Consider the following 14,329-nt stretch of genomic DNA (forward strand, 5'->3'; position numbering starts at 1 on the left):
ATGAGTCATTACTTGTATTTTTAACGACTATCTGTGCGTCACCATGACAACACCATGAGCGTCGACGGTGTCCGGTTCCTCCGTGTGTAAATTCATAGTGCAGCTGTCCTGTATTAATGTATAGAAGGTTAGTGCGTGCGCTGCCCTTCCCTGGATAAACAGGAGGGTACTGAGTGTTTTAATCACTATCGGCCGTCCTGTGTGTGTACTGTTCAAACAAACGTTCGCTGTGCAGCCCAGGCTTTTAACGAGTGGACGCGCTTTGAGTCAACACTCGGACACATCCTGGTCCTCGTACCCCTGAAGAGGATCCACAGCCACCGCCGACGGTCGGTCCAACCCCTCCACCAGGACGCGCTGAGCCGAGCCGTCCAGCGCGCCCACCTCCACGGCGCCGCCTTCCGGACCGGTCCAGTACAGGAGGCGGTGGATCCAGTCCACGGCCAGACCCGAAACCGAGCCGCGGGTTTTCAGAACCAGCACCGCATCCTGGAGCTTCTCATCCAGAGAGGTCCTGGAAACACAAGATCGTCAAAGTTTATCATTTTATTCAGCGCGTTGTGCATTTTTACTGATTTTTATTGACTGTTTGTTATGTTTTTAGGAATATATATGTATATGTTTTTTGTATTATTGTATTTGTCATTTTGTCCATTTTCTTGGTTATTCTGTTAATTTTTGCACATTTTCTTCATTATGTTATTTCAGAGTCTTCATTCTTTGGATCATTGTATTCATTATGTTGTTTATTTTAGCCATTGACTATTTGTTATGTTTTTATTATTAAATTACTTTGAATTATTGTATTTATTATTTTGTCCATTTTCTTGATTATTCTGTTAATTTTTGCACATTTTCTTCATTATGTTATTTCAGATTCTTCATTCTTTGGATCAATGTATTCATTACATTGTTCATTTTTACCATTTTCTTGACTATTTGTTATGTTTTTATGAATATATATATATATATATATATATATATATATATATATATATATATATATATACATATATTGTATTATTGGATTATTATTTTGTTCATTTTGATTATTCTGTTCATTTTTGCACATTTTCTTGATTGTTATTTTAGATTCTTTATTCTTTGTATCATTATATTCATTACATTGTTCATTTATATCCTTTTCTTGACTATTTGTTATGTTTTTAGCAATATATTATTTTTTTGTAATATTGTATTTATTATTTTGTCCATTTTCTTGATTATTCAGTTAATTTTTGCACATTTTCTTCATTATGTTATTTCAGATTCTTCATTCTTTGGATCATTGCATTCATTACGTTGTTCATTTTTACCATTTTCTTGACTATTTGTTATGTTTATATGAACATATATATATATATATATATATATATATATATGTATTCATTACGTTGATCATTTTTATTGATTGTCTTGACTATTCGTTATGTTTTTATTATTATATTATTTATTTTGTAGAAGGACTTAAATCTAAAAACAGCTAATTTTCTGTAACTTTTGTTCATTTTTGATCATTTTATTGAATATTTTATGCAATTTACATTTATATTTTGATTTATTTTGGTCATTTTCTTTATTATTCTGTTCATGTTTTGCCCATTCTGATAATTCTGTTCATTTTTTGTTATTGTATTTATTTTTTTTGTCCATTTTCTTGATTATTTAGTTAAATTTTGCCCATTTTCTTCATTGTTATTTCAGATTCTTCATTCTTTGGATCATTGTATTCATAATGCTGTTCATTTTTATTCATTTTCTTGACTATTTGTGATGTTTTTATTATTATTATATTATTTATTTTGTAGGACTTAAATATAAAAATAATTAATTCACTGTAAATTTTGTTCATTTTGATAATTTTTGGAATATTTTGCGAAATTTACATTTATTTCTGCTTGCTTTAATACTTTTTTGCTCATTTTCTTTATTATTCTGTTTTTTCTGTTCAAGTTTTGCCCATTCTGATAATTCTGTTCATTTTTGCTCATTTTCTTCATTGTTATTTCAGATTCTTCATTCTTTTGATCATTGTATTCATTACATTGATCATTTTTATTCATTTTCTTGACTATTTGTAATGTTTTTATGGTTATTTTGTTCATTTTCTGGAAGGATTTTCTTGGTTATTATGTTCATTTTATTGAAAGTTCAGATATTTTTATTGATCTTAAGTCATTTTCTTCATTATCCTGGTTCATATTTTTCTCATTCTATTGTTTACTCCATTCATTCTCATCCATTCTATTTATTTTTTGTCCACTTACTTTACCATTGTGTTAATTTTGTCTATTTCCCTTATTATTTGGTTCATTTTTTATTATTATTCTATCAATTACTTTGTCCATTTTCTTAGTTACTCTTTTCATATTGTCCATTTTCTCACTTATTTTGTTATTTTTGTCCATTTTCTTTTTATGTTGTTCATCTTCTTGATTATTTTGTCCATTTACTTAAATACTTTGTTCATTCTTTAATCATTTTATTGATCATCTTGCTCATTTTTGTGACTATTCTGTTCATTTGTTTCAATTTTCTATTTCATTCTGCTAATATTTTTTAATTTTCTGGATCATTCTGTTCATTTTTGTCCAGTTTCTTCATTTGTCTGGTTTTATTTGGCCTTTCAACACAACTGACTTCACAGTATTCACTTTCATCTGCATCCTGGAGCTTTTCATCCATACAGATCCTGGGAACATGCGAGTTAACAGGACTTTAGACGTGATCCATAAAGTAAACAGAGGCCAGTTTTCCAGCTACATGTATCCGCTTAGATCACGGTTAATTGAATTCTGGGTAAATTAAGACTTGTCCAAACTAAAACACGTGGCTGATCAGATGGCCGTTTGTAACTACAGTTCACCTGAGCACAGACGGTTTATTTACAAGAGGAATTCCAAGTTTCAAGACTATAACTAAACTTGAGTTGACGATTAATCAGATCAATGATATTATTTTCCATTCCGTTATTGCTCTGGTATTCCGCCCACAGAGGTCCTTCTAACCACCCAAAGAGCATCATCTGCACAGCACTGTAGTAATGTTAAATCATTTTTTCATAGTTTGTTTTAACGTTTTGTTTCATCAACTTGATCCATATGAGGAAGAAAGTTTGTGATTTGAGAATGCAGACGGCACCCTTTTTGTTTGAGAGCACAGAAGACAACCTTTTGTTTCATGTTCCCTGCCGAGCTAACCTCTTTAGCATTAACCAGTGATGTTTTGATTATATGTGAAGATGCCTCCACCAGGTCTGAGAGACCTACCCTCCCTTTCCTTGGTGTGAACCCCCCCCCCTTCCTGGAGTGCGACCCCCCTCCCCTTTCCCCTGAATGTAAATTCTCTTGTCTCCTTCCTAAAGTACAACCCCCTTTTCTTTATTACTTTGTTTGTCTTTTGTTTTCTATTGACTGCTTTGAAGTAACTGTATAAATACCATCTGAAAACGTAGATTCGGGGTCAGACTACTGAAACAGACTCTGTCTGCATCGGTACTCTCACCGTGCTCCGGAACACTAAATAAAGTTACACTCATCGCAGCAAACTTTGAACCACGTTTTGTGATTTCTTCAACACATAAAATAAAAATACTAAATACTTGACTGTCATATACACTACAAACAAAAAGTTAAGGATATTTTTAATTTTTTGGGCTATTTTTTTCAGTTGGGATTCTTGCACAGTGTTTATTTTACTTTTTTGTGTGTGCATTGAAACACATTTTTTTTAATGACCAAACAGTTTTATTTACAAATGGCAAAAATCACAAAAAAAACAGAAATATCTTTAACTTTTTGTTTGTAGTATACTGGAACCCTTTAAATCCCATTTTTTAATGTAAACAAGCCATATTTTTGGACACAAAAATATAAAAAATGTAGTTTCTTTTCACCAATATATAACATAAAAATTGGATTAGCAATTTTTTTTTTTTTTTTTGCAGCCTGGCATATATCAATGCTGAACAACATCATTGGTGAATTTGTATTATTATTTTTTGTGCTAGGTTAAATGTTAAATGCTAAAATGTGTGGATGTGCGTTTTTGCTCACTTTGGAGGTGGGTGCAGTGTAGTAATTTTCTATTATTTACGAAAGTGTTGATTTTAGTGGCTGGGTCAGAATTTTAAAGAAAATGAACAACTTTTGAATTCTACCCAATGCAAACTGTGAAAAATAACATCATATTTTATAACAACTGCAGTGTGCATAATATGCTCACCCGGAAAAAATTATTAGACCATCAAAAGTCATCAAAACAATGGTTCTGCAATCCAGTCCTAACTCCTGTGTGTACCGTGACTAAAACAGAAAAAAGAAAACATGGAATGTCTAAAAGCACCGTTTCTGTCAGTGCAATGCCATAGATATTGATGGAAGAACTGAAGTGATTTTGGTTTTTATCAAGAAAACATGGAAAATGGATAAATATCAACTCTGAAATTAAACTACTATGAGCTGTTTTTGTTATCATTATATTTGTCCAAACAAATGGACCTTTAGTTGGACCAGGCATTAAAATGACCAAGAAACTGAAGAAAACAAGGGTGGCAGTTGGCAGGTGATAAAAAAAAAAACAAAACTTGAATTTTCCCACAGTAGCAGAATCCATTATATTCCATAATAATGTTCTGTTCTAGTTTTCACTAAGCCATTATTTTATTATTATTTAATAGCGTCTGAGAGGACATTCAATTGTGCAACAATTAATGTACAAGACTGAAATAATGAAATAATGTCGCAAAGATTAAACATGATCGACATATCCTTTCAGTTCTTATCTCGGGCCCCAAAAAAGTAAACACGTCATATGTTGTACTTGCGATTAGATAAACTCCGTATCTGAAAACACCAAGGTGGCCAGACGGAGTTTAATGTGTAAGATCATGTAGCAACACGAGAAAAACATCCCAACACAGAGCATGCACAGGAAAAAAAAAATCAGCCTGTTGGTGATTTTTTGGGGTTTTTTTTTCTTATGAATTTAACCTCTGATTTTATCGTAAAGCACTTTGAAAATTCTTTTTGTGATAAGTGCTATATAAATAAACTTTATTATTTAATTTCCTATAATGTTTCGTCATGCACATAAACCAAAATATGCACCTGTCCTGTTACTCTTGTCAGGGTGTTTGCTCTTTATCCAAATAAAAATTCCAGACTTTTTCAAACCTGCAATTTTTTCCCAAAGAGCTTGATTTTATGTACTTTTATACTTGTGTGCCGAGTTTTTTGGTTGAGATTATATCTGTTGTGTGTTGTAGAAAAGTTAATTTCTGCCAACTCTTCTTTTGGAACTTCCTTAAATTCAGTTTTAAAAAAAGCTGTGAAAACTCTGCTCCTGAGTACTTGTAATTTTCCACATGGGATACATTTCTATGCTCTGTATGTTGTGGAATTCTATTTGCTGAAAATGTACTTTTGAGCAACTTACAAAAAAACTTTAAAAATATTTTTAATTGCAGTTGTAAATAACCTTTGAAATCTGGAGGTTGCCACTTGTTAAGCCCCTTGAGGGTTTTTGGTAACCATCCATTACAATTTTTAACCAACATGTATTATGTGCATGTTTTTTACTATGTGAAAAAAAAAAAAAAAATAAATTATATATATATATATATATATATATATATATATATATATATATATATATATATACACACAGGGTGGGGAAGCAAAATTTACAATGAACATTTAGTTGTTTTTCTCAGCAGACACTACGTCAGTTGTTTTGAACCCAAACATATACTGATGTCATAATCATACCTAACACTATTATCCATACCTTTTCAGAAACTTTTGCCCATATGAGTAATCAGGAAAGCAAACGTCAAAGAGTGTGTGATTTGCTGAATGCACTCGTCACACCAAAGGAGATTTCAAAAATAGTTGGAGTGTCCATAAAGACTGTTTATAATGGAAAGAAGAGAATGACTATGAGCAAAACTATTACCAGAAAGTCTGGAAGATACTATTAAAGAAGAATGGGAGAAGTTGTCACCCCAATATTTGAGGAACACTTGCACAAGTTTCAGGAAGCGTGTGAAGGCAGTTATTGAGAAAGAAGGAGGACACACAGAATAAAAACATTTTCTATTATGGACATTTTCTTGTGGCAAATAAATTCTCATGACTTTCAATAAACTAATTGGTCATACACTGTCTTTCAATCCCTGCCTCAAAATATTGTACATTTTGCTTCCCCACCCTGTATATGTATAATTTTTTTTTTTTTTGCAACTCACTTTTTGTTTTTTCTTTCTTTTCACCCATTAAACATTTTACAGTGATGCAACAGGATATAGTTATAAAAAATATATCAATAAAAATAAATAATTTTCATAAATGTATGAATGAATGAACGCATAATTTGCAGTAAATTATGTTTTACAGACAGAAGCGTTTTCAAAATGTATAAAAATCAGGAACGTGCATGAATATCACATAAACAAGTGTCACTAGAATCATTCCAGTACCGACCGGTTAGTGAAATCATATCATATATTTTTTATCCGCTTTCCTCATGAATTCCTTATCTTATAAGATTACGTGCTCAGATTCTCTGGCACAGGTTTTCTCTCTTTCCCAAGAGTCTGAACCAAACAGGGAGAAGCGGCTTTTAGTTTTTACGCTGCACATCTGGAACAAACTACCAGAAAACTGCGGGTCTGCAGACACTCTCAGTTGTTTTAAATCTGGGTTAAAGCCTCCTTTGTTTTCAGCTGCCTCTGATTAGAGCAGGTTTTTCACTTCTAATACCTCCCAATTTTAACTTGATTGATTTAACAATAAACTCTTAATTTTAGTCCAGACTGTTTTTAGCTTTTGTTTCAACTATCTCTTATTCCTGTTTAGGGCTGTAAGAAAATATCGGTTCTGCAATATATTGCGATATTTCATTTCACAATACTGTATTGATATCAGAAAGAACTGTATCAATATTTTTAGGTATTTATTCAAATGCAGATATTATGGAGGTTCATTTTAGTTGTTTTTCTTTTTTGTTTATATTTTATTTATTATTATTTAACACTCTTATTAAATAATGTTCGTTCCTTTGTTGGGATTGAACTCAAATCCTGTTCTGATGTTAGTTCTGAACTAATAGAATGCGAACATTTGAACAGGATCTGAAACTGATGTCTGTAAAACTGAATTTCAGTTTGAACACAGGAACATTCTGTGACATAACATTAGATCCTGTTCTGATGCAATAAAAATGTGTTTAGTATTTGTGCAGATTTCTGATGTAATTCAATTCAAGGAAATAATCATTTTAAAGAAAAGAAACAAACAAAAAATTGCCTTTTTAACAGTATCATAATATATCGTCATATATCATATCGTGATCCTCGTATTGTGATTTGTATCGTATCACCAGATTCTTGCCGATACACAGCCCTAGTGCTGTTTTAATTTCCTTCTTTATTTTTATCTTTTCTGCAATTTCCTTTTGTTTAATGTTTTATTCTCCATGATTTTAATGTACCCACATTCTCCCCGTGGGTTCTCTCAGGGTACTCTGGCTCCTCCCACCATCCAAACACATGCACTGATAGGTTCATCAGTTAATCTAAATAGACCAAAGGTGTGAATGTGAGTGTGATTGTTTGTCTCTATATGTTCAGCCCTGAGATGAACTGGTCACATGGCCAGGGTGTACCCCGCCTTCACCCATAAGTAGCTGGGATAGGCTCCAGCGACCCCCGTGACCCTAGTGAGGATAAAGTGAGTTCAGAAAATGAATGAAGGATTGTAATGTAATTTTATGCCTTTGTAAAGCACTTTGAATTGCCTTGTGTATGAATGGTGCTATATACGGTTGTCCTCATACTCTGACAGAATGCAAATGACCCAGAACACAAGGCCTAGTCCACCTGTCATTGGCTACAGCAGAAAAAAGTGAAGGTGAAGGAGGGTCCATCTCAGTCTCCTGACCTCAGTATCATTGAACCACTTGGGGGAGGACTCAAACACGCAGTTCATGCAAGAAAACCCAAAACCTTAAAGCAGGGCTCTCAAACTCAGTTTCTTTCAGGTTCCACATTCAGCTGGATTTGATCTGCAGTGGACCGGACCAGTAAAAAAAACAGCATAATAACCTATAAAAAATGACAACTCCAAATTTCTGTCTGTGTTTTAGTGCAAAAAAAAACCCCATTCAGTAATGAAAATACTTTTATAAACTATCCAAACCAAAAAGATGTGAATAACCTGAAAAAACTGAAAATTCTTCAGAAAAATCAGTGCAATTTTAACAATATTCTGCCTCAACTTATCATTTCTATGCAATGCATTCTGGATCAGATCTACAAAGACATTAAACACTGAGGAACAGGAAGAAAAGAGTTAAAAATGTGCTTAATTTTCTCTAGACATTTCCGGTTGTTCATATTTGTTCAGGTTACTCACATTTTATTACAGGAGAGTTTGTAAATGTAAATATTTTCATAATTTAATGTTATTTTTTGCACTAAAAGACAAAAATTTGAAGCTGTCATTATTTGTAGGCATAGTGTAATATTTTCACATCAAACCGAGAGGAAAATATGGAGTTCTTACTTTTTGTTGATTATTATTATTATTTTACTTGAGATCATATTGAACCTGAACTAAAATGAGTTCCACAGCCTTGACTGTGGAATTTCAGCACTTAGTAAATTCATCCCAGGGGCCAGATTGAAATCATTGGCGGAGCATTTGGCCCCCGGGCCGCATGTTTGAGACCCCTGCCTTAAAGGAACTGAAGGTGTTTTGCCCTGAAGAACGGGCAACTTTACCATGTGAGAAAATGAAGAGCCTCATCCACAACTACAACAAAAGACTTCCGGCTGTCAGTGATGTTAAAGGAGCCAAAACAGAGGATTAAGAACTAGGGTGTGTGCACTTTGGATCATTTGGATAGTTTCTGTTGTCAGTAGGATTTAAAAAGAACAAACACATTTGTCTGATAATAAATGGCTTCACTCAACCACTACCCACGAGTGAAAGAAAAGGTTTTGTGTTATCCTTCATATTCTGTGAAAAATGGCCAAAGAATCACACATTCTGCTCAAGTATGTAAACTTATGAGCACAACTGTAAATAAGTTTGCCTTGTCTTTGAGGATACTCTAAAATTTGACTATGACAGAAACGTTTTTCCATACTTTACTAAGACTTTCACACAAAATTCCAGACTTTTCAATATCTGGAAAGCAGCGTTTCATAATTCCACACTTTTTAAGACTTTCAAGACCTGCACAAACCCCTGTCTTGCTGTTTCATGCATATATTTTAGCTGTGTCTTTGTGAAAACTTTATAAATATGTTAACTTATTCTAGTGTTTGGATTGTCCTGTTTGTTTAATTACCTCCGCCAAGGAGGTGATGGTTTTGCCGGTGTTGGTTTGTCTGTCTGTCCGTCTGTCTGTGTGCAGGATAACTCAAAAAGTTATGGATGGATTTGGATGAAAATTTCAGGAAATGTTGATACTGGCACAAGGAACACATGATTACATTTTGGTGTTGATCGGGGGGGGGGGGGGGGGGGCTGCACTCTCCAAGTGCTTTTCTAGTTTTAATCTTGTTTTTGTTTTTTTTTTCTCCTTTTCCTTCTCTTGCCAGGCCACAGTCGTAAATAAGAATGTGTTCTTAATCCGTCTTGCCTGGTTAAATAAAAGGTTAAATAAAAATAAAATAAACTGCAATATGAGGAGTGATGGTGGCTGCAAAGTTCACTGCACTGAACATCCTAATTAATTTGCCCACACACACACACACACACACACACACACACACACACACACACACATTTAAATATTTACACATGCGTGCGGTTTACGATGGATGAGAATGAACCAACAACCAGGAGATTCATGTTTGCAACGGCTGATTTCAACTACATTTACTGTATTTTTCCATTTGGATTGTGGTTTTATTGTCAGGTTGGTTTTAGTAAAAGTTATAAAACAAATTTGACCATTTAATTGAAATCCCTGAACCTGAAGACCTTACTATTATACACATACATACATAAATAATAAAAGTTCCTGGAAATATTAGTGGGCTATTTTAACACCGACAGGAGAAGTGTTAATGATATTTATTATTATTTCATTCCAACGGTTCCTTTCACTGGGTTCAGTATGAACATTTACTCCTCAAAGTTGTTGACGACGATGCTAATTTCTGTTCATTTTTGTACCTTTTGTTAATTATTTGAGGATTTTTTTTTTGTTCATTTTTGATCATTTTGTTGAGCATTCCAGTAAATTTTTCTTTGTTCATTTTTGGTTAGTTAAGTTTTGGTCATATTAGTTAATCTTATTGACTATTCTGTTAATTTTGTGTTAATTTTTAATCATTTTGTTGTTAATTTTTGTTCTTATCTTGTTAATTTATGATCATTTTTGTACCTTTTGTTAATTATTTGGGGGTTTTAGTCAGTTGTTCATCTTATTGCCTATTCTGTTCATTTTTTATTCATTTCCTTCATTTTCAGTCATTTTGTTGATCATTTTTGTTCTCATTTTGCTAATTTATGGTCATTTTTGGAGCTTTTGCTAATTGAGGGTTTTGGTCATAGAAAAAAAAACAGAACAAAAAGCAAAACAGAGCAAACAACAGACTATACATAAAATAATCCCTGCTCAGTCATCGCCAGTGCGCTAGACACAGTAAAGGATCACTATCACAACAGTAACCTATGCTAGGAGTAAGTACAGAGGAAGCTGCATTGTTGAATTGCACCTAAACGTCAGGTATTTACAGGGTCTGGAATGTTTTTAGGAAGGGACCCTACACTTTCTGGAATTTGTATTTGATTGCTGAATAATTCCTCTAGTCTTAAAGGTGGGGTGCAAGATGTTTTCCTGGAACATTTTTTAATATATTGCTTAAAATCCCCTTCACACCCTGATTACAAGCAATTAATTAAATGCTCTAACACAAAACTAAAAAAATTTTGTCACCTGTGGAACGGACAGGACTGAAAAAACACCATCCAATTATTTTGAGTGCCCAGTCGAAATGATTGAACAGTGATATGTCTATCAAACTCAACTGTCATTTGTCCCTCCCCCCTCTGTGCGTACTCCTCTTCGTGCATGAATCATACGTTCTCAGAGGTTTGGAACACCAGTACAGGAAACAAAGACAGAGCCAGAGCTTGGCTATATTAGCTAGCTAACATTACATGACAAAACAGTGACCAAACAGTTTACCAGTGAACTTTACATTCTAATAAAACTAATAAAGCCGAGCTCTGGCTCTGGCTCCGTTTCCTGTAAAAGTGTTCCAAACCTCTGAGAACGCACGATTCATGCAGGAAGAGGGGTACGCACAGCGGGGGGAGGGACAAATGTAGCAGTTGAGTTTGATAGACATCACCATTCAATCATTTCAATAGGGCGCTTAAAATGATTGGATGGTGTTTTTTCAGTCCTGTCCATTCCACAGATGACAATTTTTTTATTTTTGTGTTTTTTGTTTTTTTCTCTCTTTTCTGGGCTCAGCTGGCTGACAGGCAGCTGTCTGTACCGATAAGGCAGCAGCCCACACCAACTGTACTCCCAGACATCATTGCCCATTTTTCTAACACCTTTGCTTGTGTATCCTCTTTTATTTGGACATTTTACCAGGGAGTATCTCACACTACTTTTTTTTTTTTCTTCCTACTTGTCTTGTCCAGCGTCCTAACAGCAGAATGGTAGTCTGGTTCCTTTTGGTGCTGAACAAATTTGCTTTGCCAAGGGTAACTTCATAAAGTATATGAAGCGCCCTTTGATATTCTACTGTGTTTATTATGAGTTTTGTTGAACCACATTTCAATGCCGGACCTGACATGGGGGGTGGGGGGGGTAGAAGAAGGGGAGAGAACAAGAGAGAAGAAGGTGGCGAAGACCCTAACAAGAAAGTATCAACAATACAAACAGTAACAACCATGGAGACAATTATAATGGAAACAATAACTACTAACTAATTATTTTTGTGTTAGAGCATTTCATTAACAAGAAAAGCACTCGAAGAGCGCAGACCTCCACCAAGGTAGATCAGTGGGCCCCCGTGGCCCCCCCACCCCCCATCACCACCAAAATTTAATCATTTCTTCCTTGTGCCAGTATCAACATTTCCTGAACATTTCATGAAAATCCATCTGTAACTTTTTGAGTTATCTTGCTAACAAACAAGCACGCACGTACGCAAACACACAAAGCAAAGCGATCACAATACCTCCTGGTGGAGTTAATTCCTTGTAATCGAGGTGTGAAGGGGATTCAAAGCAATGTAGTAAAAAATGCTCCAGGAAAACCTCTCCCACCTCACCTTTAAACAGGACATAATGTTTTCCAACTGCTGTGCATGAGTAGAAGGGAAATGTGTTTGTATATTTGGTTGGGTTGTGAGTTTCAGCAGTTTTTGTATTTGTCATACTGATGAGGATGTTTTCATACTTATTTCATGCTTTGTCTGTATACATGTATTCTCCCGACCTGCAGTGTTTTGAACTCTCCAGGCCACCGTATTAAAAATGAACGACTTTAACACTGCTCTTCAAATCCCTTTGACACTAACAGTCGTATGAAACTTCCCTCTGGCATCAGTGGTAAACTGAACTTACACTTTTTGGATTTCTCTTCCTGTCTTGAATGTGTTTTTTACCTGTAGATGGCCTTGTGTCTGTTCTGGGCCCAGTACAGTTCTCCACTGGAGGCAAAAGCTGCCACGTGACCTGGTCCAGGTAGATGTGGGTTCAGGGTCCGGTACTCTGTGCCGGTGACGGTTAGTGATCGTATTGCTTTAGAATCAGAGAAAACGAGCCGGGCCACATCACCTGAATGACCAATGAAAGTAGAATTAGCGAAAATAGTGACAAAAACCTAAAAATAAAAAGATAACAGTGAATATAGGTAAATAATAGTGGTGAAAACAATAGAAAGCAATTCAATGAAACCAATTAAAATGTAAATAAATTCAACCAGCTAAAACAAACACAGCTAAATGTAGAATACAATGACATTATACCATAATTAGATGAAGTTCTTATTGAAACTGCTGCATAATACATAAAGCATCTTAAAATGTGCAGCTACTAAGTGTCTAATTTCTGAAAACCAGTTAGAAAATGAAATGAAATGAGGTGAAAGTAGACTATTTACTAATGTTAGCTTAGTTTCATTGATTTTGTAAATTGACAGCACCAGTCGGATAGTTTATTGGAGAAATATTGAATGCTTTTTCCAGGTCTGCTCGGAAAAAACAAAATGAAGACAGAAAGTTTGACAGAAAAAACAGGAAACCAGACAGAAAAAACAAATAACTCTTGAATCTTTGCTAGTTTGGTGAAATCAATTGTACAGATATATTTGCATTTTATCAGTTGGCTTTTCGGAGCTGAAGTGACCATATTTGGACAAAAAAGGCAGAGCTATAGGAGGATGAGGTGTCATAGGTAAGCTAATGCTATGTGCTTATCACATAGGTATGACAAAGAAAAAAAAAAAAAACAAGGAAAAACTTCAAGATGGACCAAAACACTTGTTAGAGGGTCTAAAATCCAAAAGACTGGAATGAGTGAAGGAAAAAACACATTACTGATTTAGTATTTTTAGAGAAGTTCAGTGCAAATCTATGGAAGCCAGAGTTTTTGGAGCAGCCTCTAGAGGCCAACAGTGGTATTACAACTTAAAGATACATCTGCATTAGCTTCACTTTGGAGCTGAGGTCCTTGCCCCTCAATGCTGATCGCTACACCCCCCATTACATAACCGTTAGCTGTAGCTTAGATGAATCCATTAAACCTTCTGTTTCCTGTGTATTTAGTCTGAGTTAAAATGTTTCAATCATAATGACACAATCATACAACTCAGAAAGACAAAAACCAAAAAATGTGTTTTATTGCTATGGAATAAAACATTAAAGAATCATTTGACAAACTTCACTGCTCTAGACGAGGCCGATAAGTTATAGAAGAAGATTCATCTCAATTCAACAAACACCAAGACGTAGAGAATTTCAGTGTCTGACATTCTCTTCATGAGTTATTCCACTTGATGTGTTTGTATTCATACTAGCGCCCCCTTGTGGTTTACGGCAATGCATAGTTCATAAATTGCAGCAAGTGAGAAGGTCAAGACGGTGTTTCTGCTGGTAAGGTTTAGTTGTGGCACACCACCACGACAAAATCCATGCCGCCACACCATACATTTGATACAAAAAAACTAAAAAATAAACAAACAATAGGCCTACACAGTATAGGCTATGCATGCTGAAGGATGGAATTTAAAGGTGGGGTGCGAGATGTTTTCCTGGAGTTTTTTGTACTATATTGCTTAACCCTTTCATACA

At 34.7% G+C, this 14,329-nt stretch overlaps 1 protein-coding gene across 1 annotated transcript in view; it reads right to left on the reverse strand.

The window, feature by feature from the left end:
- Nucleotides 1–14,329, reverse strand: part of LOC115418151 (low-density lipoprotein receptor-like) — a 90,023-nt gene that overhangs the window by 39,492 nt on the left and 36,202 nt on the right. Inside the window, exons 6-7 of the mRNA XM_030132525.1 lie at nt 12,644–12,815; nt 299–514 (exon numbers count right to left, since the gene is read on the reverse strand). Of these exons, the coding sequence (XP_029988385.1) occupies nt 299–514; nt 12,644–12,815 (388 nt within the window). The remainder of the gene's footprint in view (nt 1–298; nt 515–12,643; nt 12,816–14,329) is intronic.

The sequence above is a fragment of the Sphaeramia orbicularis genome, chromosome 4 (genome assembly GCF_902148855.1).
Source record: "Sphaeramia orbicularis chromosome 4, fSphaOr1.1, whole genome shotgun sequence".
NCBI lineage: Eukaryota > Metazoa > Chordata > Actinopteri > Kurtiformes > Apogonidae > Sphaeramia > Sphaeramia orbicularis.